Source organism: Falco naumanni, chromosome 4, assembly GCF_017639655.2.
Source record: "Falco naumanni isolate bFalNau1 chromosome 4, bFalNau1.pat, whole genome shotgun sequence".
Taxonomy (NCBI): domain Eukaryota; kingdom Metazoa; phylum Chordata; class Aves; order Falconiformes; family Falconidae; genus Falco; species Falco naumanni.
Window position 1 is genome coordinate 112,362,819 of NC_054057.1, and position 22,876 is coordinate 112,385,694.

At 40.9% G+C, this 22,876-nt stretch overlaps 1 protein-coding gene across 12 annotated transcripts in view; it reads right to left on the reverse strand.

Moving 5' to 3' along the window:
- The window catches only part of DOCK3 (dedicator of cytokinesis 3), a 224,660-nt gene that overhangs the window by 4,978 nt on the left and 196,806 nt on the right, over positions 1 to 22,876 (reverse strand). For 6 of the 12 annotated variants that reach the window (XM_040590724.1, XM_040590720.1, XM_040590719.1 and 3 more), the window contains 14 exons: positions 19,767 to 19,908; positions 18,485 to 18,651; positions 17,853 to 17,939; positions 17,240 to 17,419; positions 16,233 to 16,316; positions 14,862 to 14,978; positions 13,517 to 13,638; positions 11,824 to 11,959; positions 11,184 to 11,265; positions 9,058 to 9,210; positions 5,427 to 5,545; positions 4,381 to 4,468; positions 769 to 891; positions 78 to 160 (listed from right to left, as the gene is read on the reverse strand). In XM_040590724.1, the coding sequence (XP_040446658.1) occupies positions 78 to 160; positions 769 to 891; positions 4,381 to 4,468; positions 5,427 to 5,545; positions 9,058 to 9,210; positions 11,184 to 11,265; positions 11,824 to 11,959; positions 13,517 to 13,638; positions 14,862 to 14,978; positions 16,233 to 16,316; positions 17,240 to 17,419; positions 17,853 to 17,939; positions 18,485 to 18,651; positions 19,767 to 19,908 (1,683 nt within the window). The remainder of the gene's footprint in view (positions 1 to 77; positions 161 to 768; positions 892 to 4,380; positions 4,469 to 5,426; positions 5,546 to 9,057; positions 9,211 to 11,183; positions 11,266 to 11,823; positions 11,960 to 13,516; positions 13,639 to 14,861; positions 14,979 to 16,232; positions 16,317 to 17,239; positions 17,420 to 17,852; positions 17,940 to 18,484; positions 18,652 to 19,766; positions 19,909 to 22,876) is intronic. The other 6 variants (XM_040590726.1, XM_040590725.1, XM_040590716.1 and 3 more) reach the window with 5 other exon arrangements.

Sequence of the window (22,876 nt, forward strand, 5' to 3'; positions counted from 1 at the left end):
GAGGAGGGGGGATTCCTTCAGGAGCATATTATTTTCCTTCTACATCCCTCTCTGCTCTCCTGCCATTTCCTTTTTACCTTGCGCAGCGTTCGTGCAGGCAATGCCGGAGGAGCATCACTGAGCTGGTGATGGAAGGCATCGAAGTGCAGTGAGTAGTGTCCTGGAATGAGACAAGGATCAGAAACGCAGACTTGTGCTGCCTCACTGCAGGGAAAGAGCTGGGGGTTTACACTCTGTAATGCCAGGTAGCAGCTCCAAATGCTGGTAACTCCACTCCGACCGAGGGCTTCCTTTCTCATAAGATACTGTGGAGTGCATCTGTCACACACACAAAATGCTAACAAGAAGGTAAGTGCAGTGACAGATTTCCATCTGCCCCTGTTATCAAGGATCTCATGGCAAGGCAACAGGCTCATAAACAACGAACATTTGAAGTTTCATTTAATAGGTTTGTAACCTTACATTACCACTGAAGATGGTCATTGGCAAGAAGCCAGGCCAAGCTTCAACACTCACACATCTAACTGTAGTCCCAAAATACACCCAAGTCCATATTACTATAAGGACTGCAAAAAAATCTAAGTTTTTTTTGGGGGGGAAAAAAAAAAAAAGAAAAAGAAAACTTTATCCAGTGCTAACCTAGCAGACCAGGAAAGACCTCTTTTTTATAGAGGCGGGGAAAAGGCTAAGGTCAGCTTTCAGGGGGTCTAGATTTACCTCTGCATGACTGCAGGCGTTCTGCAGCAGGCCTACTGGGCATTTCCTTACCATGGGGCAGGCTTCGGGGAGGCACTGGTGGGGCCAAGATGCTCCCAGCATGGGCAGACAGGAATGGCAGGGCCTCTCTGGTTCCGCTGTCTAGGCTCCAGCTACTGGGCGCTGCTGGCACAGCTGAAGGATTGAAACAGATTTAACTTGGGTAACAAGAGGGAGTTTGTGGGGCCAGAAGGACTGGCTTTCTGGTGTGCTCTTCAGCAGTAAAGAGACCGATTGCAGGGACTTGGTGAAGGGTAGGGTTGAAGGCGTACAAAGACATCCTCTAGTCTACAGCGTGTTAAGTTTATCGGTTGCTTTGTTAAGGAAGCAAGAGTTAGGTGAGCATGGTGTTAGTCTGCCCATCTCCCTTCCATGGCCCCCTCGGCTCATTTAGCAAAGTGTTTTTGTTGTTTGTTTCAGGTGGTGGTTTTTGGTTTGTTTTTTTTGCAAACCAGTGAGTAAGTAGAAATGAAATCTCACTGATAGAATGGCAGCTGGATCTCAGTTGTAAGCTGTTCTGCTTTGTATTAAACGATGCAGAAGGGAACGTGTGGTGTTGCTGCACTAGAGCAACAGTGAAGACTGAACGATGGACATGAGGGAGGTGACACCTCAGTCTGTTACAGAAGAGATATGACGTTAAAGCCCTGATTTACTAAGCTACAGAGTTGATCAAGAATTTTGATCAAAAAATATTTAAAGATAGCAGTTTGGGTTCCTTGTATTACAAAGTCACCTGAAGAGATCAAGTCTTTGTGTATAAGGCAGTATAGAGGGAGGAAGATTTTCCTCATATAACGCATAATGAGTATGATCTTAATGAATTATTTTTTTGGTAGAAATAAACCCTGTTTCTTTCTAACATGAAAGTTTTTCAGGATCTTGAGAATTCTGTCAGCCTTAAACATTATTAAAATGCACCTTCCCTCCTTCCAAACAAACTGGAAGACTATTTATTCTGAGAAGACAGACATGCAATAATTGTATGTTTATTTAAAAACAAGTAAGCTATTTCTTCAGATTAGCAAAGAAAAGGGAGAAGGCAAACAAAGTAATTCAGTGAGCCTACCAAAGAAAACTGAGATAAAAATAGCTTTTTTCCATCTTCAGTTTGGAAAATGGAAGCCTGGAGAAATAAACATAGAGTTTGACATCTGAAGAGGGTTTCTCCTTAATTAAAATGCCTGTAGCCATTTTTGATGTTTCTTCCCTAAAATGACTTTGAAAGGTTTGCTTGTTTTTTTTTTTTTTTTTTCTCTTTAGTTCATGAGTTAGCATGAACACAGGCTCCCCAAGACCTAAAATTCCCTAAAGTAAAAAAACATCACAAAGTGACAGCTTCATAAGACAGAACAAAGCCCATAAAAATATAGAAGTAAATGTTTTTAGAGAGACCTTCAGCTTGAGAAAGGCATACTGAGAAGACACTAAAAATCCTGACATGAACAGGTACAAACCAAGGGCTACATCTCAACACAAGTAATGTGGCTTCAGATGAATTTTCCGAGCGTCCCTGTACACATGCCAGAGTGCTCTAATTTGCACTACTCTTAGTGTCAGAAGGCTAAAACAGATGGGCAAGATGCAAACAATGCCAGCTATGCTACTCTCTCCTGCAGTATACCAGCGTCAAGTGAAAAGGACAGAACAAAACGTGACTTGCTTGGCCTGTAAAATGACTGTTGTACTTGTTTGGTTCTGTTTTTTTCAGTAGTTCTGGGGTTTTGTTTGGCTTTTTTTTTGTTGTAATTTTGTTGTTTTATTATTTGAGCACTGAGGTGCAGTAGAAGAATGTGAAGAAGAGAACATGCTACCCCAGTGCGTAATCCATTTATACTTTATTAATGTTCCCTCATTCATGGCCTTTTGAGTGTTTAGAAGCGCTGGAAATCATTCTAAGGTCAGATGGTTTTGGAGAGTGGCTGCTGCCTGTTAAAACCAGCATTTTATCCAAAACGCTTCAGGGAGGAATCTAACCAGGGAGGTCCTAGTGCTCTGTCCTAGCCCATCTCTCTTTTCATAACAGTGTTTAGTGGCTCAGTGGCCAAGTTTAATTAGTAAGGCAGGGAAGCTGCATTTGAACCATTCTGCTCTGGGCGACTGATGTCACCCTGCTGTCAATGAGAATTACTGGGCAGAGCTTCTGACACAGCAGGGAAGGGGGTGGGTAAATTCACGGGGCATAACTGTTAACAAAACCCAAGGCAGATGGCATCCCAGCTTAAAAAGAATGATGAGGGTTCAAGGGCTGCAAAAAATGCCTGTAACTGCATTTGTGTTACCAACCTGGCTGAAGAGCTGGGATTCCCATCACACCATCCTGTAAGAACAATTACTGAACATCTTCTGTGTCTTTCCTGGCTTCTTTGGGCATCCGGAGGGGATTCTGTCTTTGATCCCATTCTCTTTGCACTGTATGCTACACTCTTGCATAATATTGCCCACAAATACAAATTAAAGTATTTTTCCTAGACAGGTAATAAATATTTCTCTGCCTTCCATTTCCAGATCTTTCTCCTGTCCAGTATAAAGATCTCACCACCTCTGTCATATGTTCAGTTCAACCTAACATAGATAAGATGGAGCTCTTAATCTCTTGCCCCCTAATCCTAACTCTCCATTGTCATCATTCATTATTGTCATCAAGTAATCATTCTGCCATTTATTCAGAACTGTATGCTGGCCTTTGGTTTCAGTCTGGACCGCTCCATAAGGCTGTCACATTGTTAAAGCAGTGGATTCTGATTAAAAATTCTAAAATAAAATTCAGATTTTTTTCAAAAAGATAATTTGGTTCAGGCACAGTTACTGAAACAAAAATACTGATATAAAAGTCTAATGGAGCGCATTATATAGGTCAGACTAAAGAGTTGTGCTGGTCTTTCCTGGCCTTAAAAATCTTTTAAGATACCATTTTTCCCAGCCGTATGTGTGACTGTTGCTTGCCTAGGCAGCCTCCTTGTTTCAGATTTTGACTCATGAATTTTGTCCTCTTCTGCTTTTTCAGAATGCTGCCTTTCAGATAAATTTTTGAGCCCATCGCTTTGTCCATGGCACCCCCTTTCGCAAGCTCCTTTTCTGTTACACCAAACAAACTGTGTCTTCTTTCATGTGTTTTTCTGCAAGGGCTCTGCCTATTTTTTTCAAAGCAATGAGTTAAAAAAGCATACATTCCTAATGATAAATGTAAATATTAAGCTACCTTAGAGAGGGATTACAAGAAATGTTAATATTTTGAACAATAAATGCATATTAAAAGAAGTATTTATCTCATTATTTAAAAATATAGTCCAAATCTTGCACTCTTCTTTCAGATAACTTCTCATTTGCTGCTTTGGAAGTTTTGCTTGATAAAGGCTGCAGGATTTGTTTCAATAACAGAATGCTAAACTTAGAAGGCTTTCTGAAATAAAGAGGTCTGTGCAACTCCACCCTTCTGTGAATGATCTGAAATGACTATAGGTTGGAAGAAAGCCCAGTTAATTAAATTGTTTACTTAAACTAAAATGTGAGAGAATGTACTCTGCCAGGAAACATACAGAAGCCCATTCGTTACTTGCTGTAGCATGACCAGAATAATAGTATTTTAGAAAGCATGCATGCTGACGAGGAAAAAAAGAGTACCTTTCTCAGCCACAGACAGGTTGGGATCACTGCAGGGTTTGCATGGTCCAATCATTTGCTGGATGAAGGCGCGCTGGAAGTTTGGTGGCTAAGGGAGAAGAAATTTAGCAAAGAAATGTAAAAAAAAAAATAGTAAAGAAATTACAGGTTAGCTGGTACAGAACCCTGGGGCTTTCTGTTCGCTTTTTTAAAGCAAAGGAAGTTTCTAAACTGAAAAGTTCATGGGAACCTTAGGCTGTGTCTACATTAGCAAGTACAGCAGTGCAATACTAGTGGATCTCTGGAGTGGAACAGTGCTGAGGACCCGCAATTCACGCTGCTTGTGTTCTCTGGAGGACTTACTTCAAACTAGGTCTAGGGTGGCCTTGTGCCCATAATCAGCTTACGTGCATCACGTGCCTTTCTGGAGCTTGCCTTCTGCCGTGGTTTCATTTGAAAGAATTGAGTTTGCATGCTCGGAGACAGTTCTCTGTTGTGAATGGAAGTGCAGTAAGCAGGCATGATTAGGAGATTCCCTTCAAAAGTGCATGCCAGGGCCAGATTAAAATGCTTACACAGAGGCACACTCTGAATTTTTCAGTTTGTCCAGAGAAAGTAGGACCTACAGGCTCAGCGTGTTTGGAGACCCTGTATCAGTATATTGTTTCAGCCTGTTGTGCTTTTTGATGCCACTGGGAATCATCATAAAGCTATTTAGAATCAGCTTTGAGGCTAGACTGCAGGACGGCCATGGTTCCAGAAAAATGAATGAATACAATAATATGACTATTTGCAGTGGACCAGCGTTCATAGGATACAGCTGGGAAGTAAGAAGAGTCCATTTTCACAGAGCCTATCTGCAGTTTTAACAGTTACCACAAATTGCATCACTTGACTACCGAAGTGGGTGGCTCAAGGTGGTGATAAATATGAAAAGTTCTGCAATGTTAAGTAAAGTAAGTTGTTGTGCTTTCAAATAATAAAAAGGGAAGCGTGAAGGTGGTCAGAAATGGTAAAAATCAAGTTTCAGGTGGTCAAACTGACATAAAAGAAATCAGAACTGCTACCTGTCCATTTTCCATGATAGCTGTGGGATACATGGCGCTGCTAGGTCGGTCCCGATGGGTCGGCAGCAACATCATCATCTCCCGAGAGTGGCGATACTTATCTGGTAGAGAGGGAGAGCCTGTAAACAAGTGAGAATAATCACGTACACGTGACAAACAACAGCCATGTCTTCGCATGCCCAGTGAGATAGTCCACCTTTGCAATTTGGTCAGACGGATGATCTTACAGGACTCAAGAAAACATGGTGCTGAGCCCACTAAGCAGCTAACTGTTGGTGGGGTGCATAGCACGAGGATGAAGTAAGAACTGGCTTGTTATATACAATTAAGGACATACCATGTAAGGTATATAAGATGTGTGGGTCCCTAGTTGTATGTTGCAAAGTACCTCCTCTTAAAAAAAAAGTGGGCATCTGTGTGGGATCAGTTGCAGCTCTGCTGTAGAGTGCCTGATGCTTCCTCACCCCATAAACTATATAGAAATGCCATAAAATGGAGCATTTTAAGACTGAACGTGGAAGGAAGGGTAGAAGCTTGAGATACACCATTCAGTTAAAGCAGGAAGTTACGGGAAGCCACTTCATTCCTCAGTTCTGGTGGAGATAGTCTGAGGTGTTGCCATTTAGCTGCTGATAGCTTCCTTTTTGTTAAAGCAAAACAAAACCCAATAATAAACAGGATTTTCTATTACCATGGGTGGCACTTTGCTTATAGTGCCGCTGGGCAACATACGATTACTACTGAGCATGTTGGTAGACTGAGCCATTTTATGACAACAGTATGTTTACCAATGCTTACTTACATAGTAGGAGTGTGCTTAACTATGTGTTATCTGTGTAGCTGTCGTTTAAGTTCTTAGGGTCATGTAAACAGCTTCCTGGCGTGTGGAGTTACTTGGACTCATGTCCTTCAAGGTGAGTGCCACGTTACAGTATGCCTTCTGAGATGCACCAGCTGACAATGGATTTGCCAGAAGAATGATTCTCGTTAGTGGCTTCCTAAAGTCTGAGACTACTGATACACACATCCCTTGGGATGCACGGTATTAGGCAGGAATTGATGTTCTGAAGCTGCTGGAGTGAGCTTTAATTTGCACTGATTATTTCATTGCGTCACAAACACGCACTTAACAGATGGCAGCAGACAGCGCATTACAGAGCCATGCCGGCTTTTGGGGAATACATGCCCCCTTTTGCAAACTTTCCACAACCACACACATTACCTGGACAGCACTCCAACATATGAGCAAAGGCATTGGTGCTGGTTAATGCAGCTTTTACCCCAGCAAAAGCAAACATGCAGTTTTTGGGACTGATATTCAGCACACAGTGGAAGGAACAATGTGTCCAGCAGAATGCAAGATAAGGTCCTACGACTGCAACAATTCCATCAGGGGTGGCAGATCCCAGATTAATCTACACCCCCACCCCAACATGAACAGCTGCAGAGTATCTGCATTCTAGTTCCGAACTCATTTTCTCCCCAGACATAGAATGGAAACATTATTAGACAACATTATTTGCTCTTATGTACAACATCAGCTTGGAAAACACAGTGTTAACGCTTTATGCTGAGTCTCTTACTCGCACTTCACAGATAGTCCTGTTTCTGCATGACAGATGTAAGGATGCTGAACTTTTAGGTGTGCCCAGAACTACATCACAGCACAACCTACACTGTAAACTTTCCCCTTTTATTTATCTTGTCATCCTTGTTCTTTTATATCCAAGATGCAAACCACCTCTATGTGCCATCATTTTATATGGGATTATAGTTTCCACAGACCTTGCACTGCATGACCTGAAAAATCCCACACGTGCTAAATATGGTGGCAGAGTCGTTTACAAAACAGCTCTGCTGTTTGGTACCCTAAATTTGTGAGTAACTATAGCTATAAAGATTGTAACAGATTATGCCAAGTATCCAGTCTGCAAACAAAATTAAGTACTGATACCTCTGAATTGTGGGTCGCAAGAGGAGTGGCTATAACTGAAGCTTTGATTAATAATCAGGCCTGCTTCTTTGGACAGATAGCACACAATCATCATGGTTTCTTTCAGGGACTGGCAAAACTTAAAAAACAAAAGTGAAAAAAAAAGCAGCTTTTAAAAGCTTCCAGAGCAGCCAGTGGCCATATAAAATGCTGCAGCATGTGTCAGGGCTTATTCTTTTAGCTTGCAGCTTGGTACACTTGATGTGTGCAGCACTGAACATACTATTAATGAGAAAGGAAAACCTATGCTGAAGCCAGAGGTAAGTTTTTTAATTATGAAAATATTAATCCACTTCTAACAAGTATTAGTTTGAGGTTTATGTAATTAGAGTCCAAACTCTGCGAATGTTTTCTCCTGATTCATTATTTTTATTACTGTTATGAAAACAGTTCGCTCCTGCACCAAATCCTAACTTTTGTGCTTTAAGAAGGGAATTTTTAATGTAAGTATATGGGTCCTTGCAAAGTGCTGAGTAAGACAGCAGGACTCATTTTCTACACCTTAAAAAGGGGGCTGTGTTAAGGAAGCAGCAGGGTGCCTGAAGAGGTGAGTCACTACGTGCCAAGTGGGAGTTGCTTTTAGAGTGCATTGGAGGAGCCCCAGCCATATTTTAAATAAAATTACTGACAAAAGCCTAACCCACTCCTGGCGTTTTCCAGGCCTTTGTGCATTACAATTTCTGCTTAATGAACGCTGGCTTACATAACCATTTCACCCCAGTAAGGTTAGAGCAGTGCCTCTTGAGTCACCTCAGATGGAGCCAAGACACACTCTGAAGCTCTCACTGATCCTCCATACAACAACACTGTTACTTTCTTGACAGGGAAGAAGCTACACAAGGGTCAAAAGCCAGGTGAAAACTGAAAGATACATAGTTGTTAATCTGAAAAACAGAGTAACTAGTAATGTCTTTGTCCTTAGCACAGAATTAGAAAATTCTTCCTGTATTCTGATTACAATTCTATTTAAGATTTTTGTTCTAACTTGTGCATATTAGAACTAGTGTGAGGTTTGCTGCTTTAATCTGTTGTTCAGTGATATAATGAAATCATTAATCTACTGTCTCGTTGACTATCCTTTAAAATTTTTTTGGATTAATGGCTTTATTATTTTCTTTGGACAAGCCAAATAATTTCTCTGTGTTGCTGTTATAAACACCAATGAAAGGGTCATTTTTGGTATGATTTAAATTTCTGCTGGATTCTTAATACAAATGGCCATGGCTTCCTTTGGTCACTAATGGAACTAACTATAAGGATACCCCTTTCTTCAGAACAGTGCTAGTAGCTAAGCTCCAGAAAGAGCTCTGCAGTTAAACAGAGCAGGTGGTACAAGTATCTGGATAATGGGATAGTGGTTTTTCACCTCTACGTTGTTTGAATCAACGAGAGGAGCATTTAAACATCTGACGAAATCCTAGAAATTCTAGATAAACATGCTCAGGTTTAAAGCCACAGGTGACAAAGATGCTAAGTTGGTAAATTTAGGTGGCCTTTACAAAATGAATTGTTGGCCTTCGTATACTTCCCATCTTAGAAGTGGTTAACGGCAGCATCGTGACTATCGTAGCTTTGTTGGCAGTCTCAGCAGAAAGGCCAAGGTTTGGATGGGTCATGGCGACTGAACTATCCTCTCACCTCTAGAGGTGGTCCCTCCAGGACAGAGATGAGGCACATTGGTGGGGGCAGCGTGGGGAAGCTTGCACGGCTGCCGCCCATGCTGTATCTGTTCTGTGGATAAATAGAGGGCTTCAGCCTCCAGTGTTGTCAATCCAGCACCTTTCACCAGCACTAAATTAAAAAGAATATAAATAAATACAAAAAAAAAGGGGAAAAAAAAGGATAGAGGTGCATTGGCAGAGCTGCACATGTAATGTTTGTGAAGTACCTTGCTCCAGCCAGTGATACTGGTCTCTCATTTTCACAAGCATCAAATTCACCCAATTAAAAAACAAAACGAAAGGAAAAATCACCAAGGAGAAAACCAAAGCTGCATTACCACAGTGGAACTTAAGCGTAAGGGCTTTTTCTTGTTACAAACAACTCCATTCCAGACAGCGGTGTCATAATAACCAGAATAGTCACTTGCACGCTGTGAAACACAGAGAGCATCTGGGACTTTACTAGAAGTGGAATCCTGTAATCAATGGGTAATGTCTGAATGCTGTGCTCACCTAACTCAAAAGTGAACAAAACTAGCAGAGAAGAAATTGTGTCACAGGCTGTCAAAACATGTTAGTAAGAATGAAGAATAAAACAGATACATATATTGAAGTACTTTTCAGAATTTTCTCTTACTGTTTCCTCATCTGCGGTCATTTACACTGTCTAGTTCTCATCTCTGGGAGGTGCTGTTGGCTCATCCATCAGCACCATACCCTTTGTAGCATTCATCACTGGTTTCTAAGCAACAGCGAAGAATACAGTAAAGAGGGAAGCTGGTGATGCTGTGAAGTCATCAAGCTCAGAAAGACCATCACAGCCTGTCACTGTGAGCACTGGACTTTTAAAGTGGAAAAGAGCCTGAAACACTGAGCACCAAAACCCCTCAGATCCCCCAAAAGATTCAGACCTTGCGTGCCAGCTGAGGCACATCTATTTAGGGATGTCTTCCTGACATGACAACCCTGTACTCAGTTCCACCTTCTCTTTCCTGTTATGCCAGTTTCATCTGGTTACTTTACTATTGTCATTACTTTCCTTCCAGCCTTTGGTAATTAGTGAAGCTATTTGCCTTTATTTGGAGATGGCCATGTCTCACCTTCCTACTCCATTTCATCCTTCAATTAAATCACTTTGATGCATCTGTGTCATAACAACAGCCAGTCAATTAAGATTTTACTGCAAGATTGAGCAAAAAAGCTGGCCCAAGAGAAGAGGCCCTTCTCTGTATGCTCTGTCCATAAGGAGATGTACAGTTCCCCTGTATGGGAAAAAGGAGTAAGATTTAAATATCAGCCTGTATCTCTGACTGTATCCCGGATACTTTCTTCAGACGCCTGTGAAAAGAGGTGTAGAAATTTGTAAACCTGCAACTGAGAATTCAAAATGAGAGGGAAAAAAACCGAACTTGAATATCAGTTACCAAAGTCAGCAGATTGCACAGAGTAGTTTTGCTTCAGCTCTGAGGCTTGGGAGGAAAATGATTAGCAGTACCAAGACCAGCTACTGTAACAGCAAAGGCAATATGAGTACCCCATAGGGTCTGTTTTGACATTTTTCCTTTCTTCAAGAATATCGCAGCAGGGAAACCCTTCTTTAACACCAGTCCTTAAAGTTCTTATCTTTCAGCATTCATTGTATATATATGCTGTTGTATACATACATTTCTGCTAAACTGCCTCAAGTTCTTTTTTGTGCCATAATTTCAGTAAACAAGTAAAATGATTTTTTTTGCCTTTGTCTTCATGATTTCTCTTCTAAATACTGTACCAAAGACTATTCTTGTTTTCCTCTAGATTGCCTGCCACAGTTTTGTGGCAGAACAATGGAAATCATTATGAAATTCAACTGCCTGAAACGAGCATGTGTCAAGAGAGACATTCCAAACACTGCTGAAAAAAACCCCTATTAAATCCATCTCTGGAGAATGAAAACCATTTTTCTAAGAAATAATTTTTGGAGGGGCATCTACAGCTCCAGAGGAGAAAGAGTGGTGTATTTCAGTGTCGGTGGTTTTTCACCAGTAAGTCAGCAAGGTTGCCAGGTTCAGGGGGATGCCTGCAGGTCCAGGTAACCCTTCATTTGGGTCTGTGCATTCTTACCTCGAGCACTGGAAGGGGCAGAGTTAATCATCTGGGACGGTGCCGAGTGAGTAGAGCTCAGGCTTGAGGTGGAAGGGCTAGCCTGGGACGAGGATAAAACAGAGACATTGGTGACTGAGCCTTGGTGCCTGAGGTTAGAGTAAACAAGCTGTGAGAGGCAGAGAAATCGAAGAGAGCGCTGAGCGGATCGGTGCATTAGATACTGACCTGTCTCAGATCTCCCGGTGTAGCCTCTGTCTAGTAAAAAGCTTCAGTGCAGGCCACTACTGATCTGCAGTCAGGACTGCAGGACCCATCTCACCCCCTGCCCAAACCATGAGCAATACTAACCGCAGATGTTGAACCGGTCAGATAAAAAGCATGCCGACTAAAATCTCACTTTCTGAAAGCAGCAGTGTGATCTTGGCCACAGTGTCAACTGTCACTGTACCAAAGCAGAAGATTCCTTCCCAAAGTAAACCTAGCTGAGTAACTCCATCATCTTCCTTGAACAGTGTTAGATTCTACCTGTTCAGTTCTTTGAGGAAGTATCACAGGACAGATCCAAGCCTGTGCACAGGTGCAGCATACTCCTGAGCATAACCCTCCAGAGCACATGCAGTGCTGCTTCTAACAAGCACTCCTGGCTGTGCTGAGGTACCTGCATGTGGTACATATCCTCAGGCGTCTCCCCCACGGAACTGTCTGTTAGGATAACCAGGTTCCCTGTTTCACTCGAGGTGTGGGACGACAGAGAGGATGACGAGTGTCGGACTGAACCAAGCAAGTTCAGCGGGCTAGAATGAAAACAGAGACAGAACAAGGGCATTATTATTTTTTGAACCTGTGTTTCCATTTGTGAAGTCTGATTTTTTCCAAGCTAGTAAGTACCTACAGTTACCTACTGCTTTAGGTCACCTCTAGATGTCAAATGCTTTTGTAAAATCAGGCGCAGCAAGCTTAAACAAATCCATACGTGCGAGCTTCATGTATGAAAGAAGTGACTATTAATAAGGTTACATGTGAGACAGCATAGAATGCAGGATGCAGAATTTCAGAATCCGAAACTAGGTTAACGTCACGTCATGATGCTGGGTGCATATTTATTTTGTTTATAAAAAGACTATTCTGAAACCACCCTCATTTCTAATGCTGAAGTACAATGAGTGGGAGTACCTTAAAAAAAACATTCCAAAGGAAGCCAAGCACAAGACCCACAGGTCCAACAGTTTTCCTTATTTCATCTGTGGGGCCTCAGCATTACAGTTGAAGGCAACTTAGCAGCTGACAGTAAATTAATACATGCCAGTTGGCATGCAGGCTGCACCCTGATCTCACTCATTTCATTTTTTGTCGTTCTGAATTCACATACACAAATACTTACTTTGTACACTGCAGAACATGCCTAGTTTGCCCTAAGAACTAAAAAAAGGCTTTAAAAAGTGAGGAATTCTGAGGCAAAACATTTTATCACCTAGGCACCAATTGTCAACTGCTAAGCTGCTAAAGTGGTGTAAGAGCTACTCTAAATAGTAGAAAGAATGGCACCATCCTGGATTTGTGTACTCAGGAATAAGTTGCCACAGCTTTTCATGCCAGCCTTTACAAACAGCTAAGCTATATAGACCCACCAAGAGAAAAAAACATGGAAGAACAATCGGTATTTCCTAACTTCAGTGACATTCCTGTCACTTTTTCGAACTGGCACAGATATATACATTTTCAAAACAGGCAATTTTGGTTGGATACAAAACCACTGTTTTGCTCTGATAACCCAAATTTTTACCCTCAATCATCTCAGGTTTTGTAGATGGGTATTCAGTTTGAATAAGCACCCACACTTTCAGATGTTTCTGTGAAGGCTGAGCTACTTCTTGGTATTCTGATCAAAACAACTTGGCAGCCTTTCTTATATTGGGGTTCTGATAAAAACAATGATGTGAACCTTTTGTGATCCTTAGAAATGGGTACATACTGAGTTGGCTTCTAAAAAAAGCAGTATAATTTTCCTTTTATGGTAGAAGGACCCATTTATTTGCTGTCTGCATAACAGAAGTAGGAGAAGTTGGAACCTCCAAAGTCAGATTGAATCGGGGGATCTGCGTGGCAGATGTGTGTTTCTGCTTCTACAATAAGTAAAGTGATGGAGTAACAGCTGGAGGTGTTCAGCATTTGCTGCAAATTGGATTTCTCAACTTTTTGATTGCAGTCCTCAAACTTCAATAATTCACACTGAATGAAGATGAGAGGCACTTCTGCCAAAACCCATCCTGCTTGCTTAGATCCTCAAATCATAGTGCAACAGTGTGCAGAGATCCTAGGTATTTCAGTAGGAAAAAAAACCAACGGGGTACCTGTGTCGATGCACCAGCTTTATGCTCTCTGGGCTCATAGGTCCATGTGACACCAAGACATTGCTGCGTGGTGTACTAGTGCCAGAACAGGCTGGACTCAGCTTATCCAAACCAGGTAATTCCTGCAAAGGAAACTTACTTTAGCGAAATTGGCCATGGAAAACTACAGCTTTTCATCTTGGGAGAGTCCTGATCTGCTTCTACGTTCTCTACAGTTTTCCTCAGTGATCCTGCATTTCCACAGGATAAACAGCTTCAGTGCTTTACACTCTGTTGATTTCCAATTTCGGGAATTCGGGAGGAAGATAGAGGCATAGTGTGGCCCAAATTAAGCCACCTACATTTTTCAAAAAGAAAAAAGTGGACTCAGAAATACAGATCTTGTCCAAACTCTCAAGAAAGGTAGCAAACTTAAACTGGCTACTTCAACCTGCACAGATCTCATCTGCTTTGCAAGAGAAAGGCAGGATTTTAAAATTCTGGTGCTGTTATTTTTGGCCATCCTTGCATAGTGTTCATTCCTAGGAATGGAGGGGAAAAGCCTTCAAGTTAGAAGCTACCTTAGAAAATACGTACTCCAGTTGGAAAGTAAAGTGCTAACACACATATTTCAAATAATTCTTTTACATTATAGAAATATATCCTTTGGTTTGTTTGTGATAATGTTCAAGAGAGTGCCTACTTTCTGCAAATTTCTGAGACCCAGCTGGCAAAGTTATCTCAAGTATAGTTGCCTGGGAATACCACAGCAGAGCACGCAGAATGAAAGGTGTCACTACTAGAGGATGGTATTTGTACTGCTGGTATATACCGAGTGGTGTGAACCACGCTCTGGAGGCAGTTCTGGTGACTGGATAGGAACCAGAGACCCATAACAGTGCATGTTCTGATCACCACTTGGATGCCTGATGCAACCAACAGGAATTTCTGTTGCTGTCTGTATAAAACCACTTCTGGAGGGCCTAATCCACGTCATGCTACTCCAAATTACGGCAGTTCTTTCGAAGAGCTACCTAACAGTTTCTGTTAATCTTTCTTCCCCTGTTTTACATAATTTTCTGCTATGTAAGACAGTAACAGAAAATTACGCTTTGCAATTGTTTTGTGGTACAACAAAGAACATACAGATATTAACAGTTCTAGTTTAAACTAAAAGCCAAGTTAACATACTCAGTAGGACTTCCTTCTTGCACAGAAATCAATACTTCTTCTGGTAATTTGGCAATCCAGTAGGTTCAACCAATGCTGTATCAGCCCAGTTCTTTTGTGAACCTTACTGCAACTCATAAAAATTTAGTGATAACTGTGAATAATTCAAAACGGGAAAAATGACTTGTCAGCTCACATGGTACAGACTGGATCGCATCATCTGGAACTGGTCAATGAGCTTCTTATGCAGGGGACGCATTTCTGGGTGTACAAATTTCTCATGGACTGCCAGACCCACTCCTAAGACATGTACCTGTTAAAAAGAAAACATAGCATCACAAACCCAAATAAATCGTGCCTAAGAGAAGCCTGGCCCACAGTTCTGTCCATGTGCGAGGAAGTACTGTAAAATATGCCACTGTTCATTTGTGAGAGAGCTGATAATTAAGCAAGCCCAGGAGACCTGGCAAGTGCAAATTACTTCAACAAGTACTTTAAGGGTGAGACAACTACATTTATGTCATGTTGGATTACTTTTAAGAGATAACAGTAAAAAATTACCAGATTGATTCTCTCTTCAGAGTGAACAGCATTACGTCCTCGCACAGATAATGCACCGTGACAAGGAAAATTCCTTCCACCCGGTGTCAGAGAAGGGGTCAAAGTTGCCCACAGAGATTTCTAAAAGGAGTTTCTGATAATTGAGCTGAACAGCGGCAGTGTGGCATGCAACTCTTTCTGTTGCTCATTATTTATTTTTAAAGGTCACTTTTTCAAATGTCAAACACACAGTATTAGTGATTGAATGACATTATATAAGCTCCCAGATGAAAGAAAATAGTAATGACAGCAGGCTTAAGATGTATATGATTCCCTACATGATCTAAAGTCTGTACAAACAATACCTAATTAATCTTCAAACATTCTCTTGAGGACTGAAGGGAGATAAGCATTATCTTTATTTTACAGATGGGAAATTGGAAATGGAGTTAAGTGATTTGTTGAAGAAACAGGCCTAGTCCCTCTGTTCAGACTTGGACACTTTGTTTAATGGGTATATCTTTGCCAAACTTTTAGTTAAGAGGGATGTGATTTTCTGATTTCACTCCCATCAGAGCATCTAGCTAGCTTTATCTACAAGATGTTTGATGGAGACACTAAGGGAAAATAAAACTGCAGATAATACAAATAGGCATTAAGTTTTCCTATGTGCCTCTGCCAGATAGATCAAGCCTGATCTGTCCTGTCTCTGATTATCTTTGAAATCTACTGGGAAGACATAATTCAAAATGCCAAAAATGAATGGCAGGCTTGAAACATGGCAAGATGTCTACTGCATAATAAATGGAGAAAACGAAATTCATGTACTTTTAGCAGAGCTTCACCTCACATCCCGTAAGGTGAATAGCTTGTTCATAAACTCCTTGGCCATCTTCCCCCTCTTTTTTGTTTAAATGTACTAAAATTCATTGCTTCTGAATGAATCAATGGGATCTGATATGTTTACACTGACTGCTGATGAATTGAGACACTGTAGCAATGTTCTTTTGCATCTGAAAAATGGTACCTGTTCCTGCATGAGTTCCTTGAGCTGTGTGATCTTCTCTGCATCTCCAGGGTGCTTTGTGATATAATCTTTATCAAAAAAGGCCTGTGGGGAAAAAAAAAAAAAAAAGTCTTCTGCTTACTGGAAGATACTTTGTCATCCAAAAAGCTTAGAAAAACTAAACATATTAAGCTAACAGCAGCTGTTCAGCTGTATAGCTTTTAACACTCTGGGATCCAGGTAAAGCTAGAAGACAATTTTTGCAACCTAGATGATTCTGTTGAATCATGAATCTGACCAAGTTTCCCCATGTGATAAGCAATACCACTAAGCCTTGTATCATCCAGTTATTCAAATGTTAGAGTTTCCTTCACATTACTGCCTAAAGTTAAATTGAGTAAAGTGGTAACTGATGTAAAGCATGAAGAGCGTTCTCTTCGTGGCTCTGTAGGGAAGACGTGTCCCACGCTCCTGGACTGCTGCTGCCATTTTTCACCCTAGACTTACCTTTTGCAATGCAGAGTTTTAAGTAACAGCTTGCCAAAGATTATGCCAGATAAACATACCACATATAAGATAATTTTAAGGTTACAGTGAATCTGAGATTACGCTAACAAAAATAATGGTTGAGTCGCACAAATTAGTGGCTTTTCCTGATTACAGGCCCAATCAGTCTCAACTACCATGAGTCCCACTGCCTCTATTGCAAAATGGATTTATAATGTAAGCAGCACAAACCCCCCCCCCCACCTGCTTCACTCTTTTTACCTGCCAAGTTTCGTTCTTGAGAAACCCCACCGCCAGGCATACCTACTTCAACACAATATCCAGCTCCACCTTTGGATCCTCCTGCTGACATGCTGCTATGCAAGCACTGATGCAGAATAACCAAGCAGGAGTTTTAACCTCATATTTAGATAATGTACATGAAAATGCCTTATCTTATTAAGTCATACTTTCTCTGAAACAGAAATGGAAACAAAATTGAAAAAAGGTGATACTAAATTCAGAAGCAGAGCCTGGCTTACCTCCTGGTATCGTGCAATTCCCCCGTTAACAGCTGCATCAATCACTCCATTCAGACACATGCTGAGAAGATTAATGTTCCCATGCATTTGTTTATGCTGGTACTGGCTTATCAGTGTTCTCAGTTCCTGGTTTTTGTTCTCAACTACTTGAATGGCATTTTCCAAAGGACTTACTTCAACCTCAAAGGCAATAAAATATATTTTAATTCCGTGGACACTTAACTGAGATTTATTACCTTCCCTGTAATGAAATTATACTCTAGAATTGTTCAGTGATCTATCTCAGTTTTTACTGCTTGTAAAAAATTAGCTACATTAACAAACTTTCCTGTTGGCAATGCTGTGTTTGAGGTCACCGAGCTGTGGTAACTTCCTTCTGTTTACTGAAGACATGGCAACAATGTCACTGTGCCATCTTTTGACTCTGTTACATTCCCATGCTTACATTCAGCAATTATTTAGACTAAGTGGTGGAAGAAGGACATACTTCATCATTGCTAAACTCCGTCACTTTAAACTGCAAGATTTCAGCCAAAGGAGCTTTAAGTTGCCTATCCCATGTCCTCAGTAACTCATCATTTCAAACTCCAGTTACAGGAACTATGAATGTTACCAGTTCTCTTCTCTCCACTTCAAACCAACGAGAGATCCCAGGCAGACTGTGAGTCAAGGTCAGAGTGGTACGTTCAATCCACAAGCTCTGCAAAGAGTAATTTGGGATGTGAGGTACACAGTGAATCACAATCACATCATCTGTACTCTTAGTACAGGTGCAAAGGGGGAAAAGTTCAGAAAATAATATATTAACCTCCCGAGCATTAACCTATTTTGCAGAATGTCATGCTGTAAGTCACTTGAACAACACAACCAGAATTCAGTATGCTCTAAAGCAACACATTCAACATTTCTATTAATTTTTAGAGGCTGACCACCAATTCTCTCATGGGAACCAAGAAGATATTGTGGACATATGGCAGTGAAAAAAAATCCAGCCAAATAAAAACGCCATCCTTGCTTCCAAGTGCGTTTCTCCTGGCACTAAAATAAGTCACTTTTAAACTGGACAATGCTTTAATCAGGTCAGGTGTTTAACCACTGGACTCCACAGCTACTTGTTATTCGAGTTACTGTAGTAATCTTTGGTCATCAGCTCAGGACTACTTGAAAGGTTACATCAGCATAAAATAACAAGACGGTATTCACCTTGAAGAAATTAACTTAACATTGCTTATTCACTACTTCTACCTTAAATTCATTCTCCTTGTCCTTTGGGCCTTTGTGGAAGGGCCTGTCATAGCGGAATTTCTGGATGTTGTTGACTCTGTAAAAGCTCTTTATGCGATCAGGGACACGGTCCATTTGCAGCACATCTATATTGTCTGGGATTGGAGTCACTGCATAGATTTGTAAATCTGTCAATTATATGGTCAAAGAAAGTCACAGGACATCAAACAGGAAAGATCTCTCTGCTTTGGGAAGAAACAGAATGGTGAATTCAGAAAGTCATCGTCCTCTTTGTTTTCCAACACTCTTGCAAGTGAAACAACAGAACACTAGGATAGAACTAGTAGGAGAGTCTACAGAGTTACAGTACTACACAGCCAGGTTAACCGAAAAGGAAGGTACCTGAGGATGCAGAGTATGTAGTGAGACATCCAAAATACCTACAGCAAGCAAAATCCAGTTCCTATTAGTTTTAATTAGAACTAGGTGCCTCATTTGTGCAGGAACTTTATTCATCTTGATGTACTTAGGTATCTATATATCCAGTATTTCCCTTTGATATATTTCACCTTAGATACTTCAGCTTTGTCTACAAACCAAAAATGTCCTAATTTAATCAATTTACAGTCCAGTTTAATTGAACTAGTTGAAACTTAGTGTTACAAACAAGACCTCTGCAAGCATCAACAAGCCAACCAAAATACACATACAAACAACCCTTCTGCCTACGAAAGTATCAGTGTTCTATAGTAACGAAGAGTGAAAAGGACATGTTAAAAGACAACTGAGAAACAGCAACCCATTTCAGGAGACTTCACATGCTGACAATGTCCTTACGGTCGAAGTCCTGCACAACATCCTTGCTGATGTCACACAAGCCAAACAGCCGTGTTCCCCTGACTCAAATCTCCGAAAGTCTCTGCAGACCCATTACACGTTACGTGGTTCGGTCCTTAAATGTATATAGCATTGTACTGGTTGCATCAAATCACAGTACAGATTAACAGTGAGAAGAATGACGTTGGTAAAGGTTAAAACAGGGATGTGACCAAGCACAGCTATTTCCCTTACCCATCAGATATGACCTGCATTACTCCAAGTAACGAGTGACCGTTCCCTCCAACAATACATAGTGCAGTGAACCACTTCGCATCAGCTGTAGACAGGTTTACAGCTTTGCCATAACTACCCTGCCTAAGGCACTCAGGCACCGAGGGATCCAAGCTGATGACCTTTTCTATACCTTCCTCCTTTGTGCTCTATTACAGTTCTGATCGTAGGGTTCCCTTTCACTGAAGGATACACTGGGCATCACACTGCAGTATGGAGTCATCTGGGTGGTTTGGATGCTGCATTGCAATGGCCTGTGGGAACTCGCTCAACATCCTCTGCTGGAAGGCTTCCAGCCTCTCGTAGTCATGGCCCCGACACACATATTCTTTGTTCTGCAAGAGGGACAAGCATAAATTAAGTCTCCTTAAAAGTAAGTTAAATTCTAATAGCTTTTATATCGCTTTAAATTTTAATGCTTCAAAACCAAAGATAAATGACAATGCTAATATGAGAGTAAAATGTGCATTTAACACAGCTGATAGATTTTATTTCTTCCTTTTTCTTTACAAAGTATTTCATCAGGAAGTTATAGGTAGACTATTCCACTGATCTCTCAACAGAAAGATGTCTCTGATCCATACACACGTAACATTCAGTCCTACTGTCTTTTAATTGCTTCTCAGACAACTGAAAAGGGACTGTTTTTTAAATGGACTGTACTGAAACATGTCAACCGAAACTTAAGACTGTCACCAGCTTGGCTGTTCTGCACTGGGAAAGCTGCTGTCAAATAAGAGTTTACACCAGATGGATAAAAGTCCTGAGGATTTCATAGAACAGAGGGAGATACATGTTTATCAGTTTACCAGTTATCCTTAGAGAGAAGTCATAACAAACTGTTCACAGAAATCATTAATGATTGCTGTACTGTCACAGCCATACAATCCACCTCTGATCATGTTGATCGTCCTTCAGGAACTCCCCGGTCTATAGTGCAGTAACGTGGAAAAGCCTTACTAAGAATTCTCAGCGGCCACTTAGCAAATTCCCCTTCAGCCCTAAAAGCACTTTCCTCTTGAACAAAATTTCATTTCTGCTAGTAATGGAAAGCTTGCATTTAGATATGCCTCTTAAGGCATTAAACCTCTTGTGCAGAGTTCTTGGATGCTTTTTTGAGCCACCTCAAACTCTGAACAGCAAGACACAGGATTTCTAAAGTCCTCAGTGTCATCAAGATTGTATTCCTGTGTCTCAACCCTGTTACCACAAAACACAGTTCTCATCGGTGGTAACGTCTCCTGATGCAAGACCAATCAAAGCAGGCAAATTCCCTGATTCTGGTGGTTTTAATTCTCGTAACAATAACAAGAACTACAGGGAGATTTTTCACCTTCATAAACCAAAGAAAGGATCCCAGCAAACAAGAACAGTTCACCCTGTCCTATATCTTGCATTTAGAAGCTGCAGCATGTGCCATAATGTTTGGTTAGATGCTCTGGAAAAAGGTTCTGGTGCACAGTTCTTGATCTGGTAGTAAAATCAAAGAGAAAGGAGCACCTCCCCATCATAAAACACAGCCAAGGAGTGCAGTTATCTTTGGCTTTGCATTTCAACTGTATGGAACAGACCTCATGTTCTAGCTGTGACATATGTCACACTGCATGCATCAGTCACAGCAACCGATGAACTGGGAGAAAAACTGTATGATGAATCTTGACAGTTCAGTCTGTAATGCTCAAACTTTGCAGCTATTATTAAATTTGGAGTGAGTCCATGTTTAAAGGTGAATCTCTTCATGACACTTAACTGCATTTTCTATTTTAGCTTTTGATGGCAGCAATCCAGAAAACTGTAAGCCTATAAATGAAGTTATTGTGATTCTAAAAATACTGCCCTGAAAACACCTCAAAGCTAAATTTAATGGACTTTTCAGACAGATGCCAACACAAGATCTCTCAACATGGCTTCTTGTCAGGCCTTACTTGAACTTCTAGTAAGTGAAAGACATGGACAGTTTTAATTTACTTATGTAGGATGGCTAGAAATAGACGCAGAGATCACAGGAATGTGAACAATGACTCTTCTAGACAAAGGGTCTTCAAAATCAAAGATGCAGAAAGAAGTTGTTATTTTCTGTCTTAGGCTATACAGCAATAGAAAAATAAATGAGAAAAGGGCTTGGAGTTATTTGATCAGTTTAAAACACTTCCGTGTCCATTTGGAAATTTTAAATCCGTGTACATCTTCTTCTTCTCTAGAATAACTGCTTCCAATCTCTTTAGTGTGATCCATGCTGATGTGCTTGCTAATGGGCTTAGTCTGTGCTCCACAACGTGTATGCTGTATGGATCATTAGAGAGAGAAAGGAGGAGGATGACTTTTAACGAGATTGCTACATTAGTAATCTGCTATCAGAAGTACTGCTACCAAATATAATTGCAGAATTAACAAGGATTATAATTATGTACGCTCGTGTTCGCTCTTCATGTCTCCAGCCAAGTATCCATACCGTTACACCATTGTGCAAGGAGTAAGTGCTGTGCACTGAAAACCTGTGCGGTGTTAAACACAGAGGCCATGCAGGGTCCACAATAAACCGGTAGGGTCCATAATATAATAAGCTAAGCTGGATTCACTGATACTACACTTCAACTGTAGCAATGCTTACATGCCATAATTGCTTTGTTGTCATGTATTTTCTGAAGCATCTGTTGTTAGATATAAAAAAAGAAATTGTCAGTTTTCTCTGGAGGCTGTCACAAAGGGGTAGCTACTGCTTCATGCCGCAACACTTGTCACTTCCTCGGATTCCTCTGCAGGTGCGTTCTACACGCTGATTCAGGCTGCTACATTACAGCACTGTTAACTTCATCTTTGAACAACATGAAGCCACCCTTTATCCACTGGTATTTTCACCTTTATTAATTCCAACTTGCCTTTACTTCCCTTGCCTGTGTTTCTGTTAAAAGACTGGCATGAAACACCAGTGTTTAAAAGCCAGTTAAAAAAACCCCAACAACTTAGTAATCAGAGGGAAATTTAAGACTGCAGTTTGCAAAATGGTACACAGTTTGGTGTTTTGTAGCTTCTTGCTGTACAACTCAGGAGTGGTGCCACCTCTTGTCAAACCATTTCTCTAAAGAGGGCATAAGACATGCACCTCTGGTCTCCGAAAGCACGTTTCAGGCTAGCTTGTCCTGTCAAGCTAGATGGCATCTACCATCAATTTTCAGACAGCTGTTACAGCAGTTGTCAGATTGTATTCCTTCCTTGCTCTGAACTAGCAACAAGACATTGTGTGAATAAATATCCATTTTCAGTTTGATTCCTCATTAGGAAAAGAAGATAATTTTACTTTTT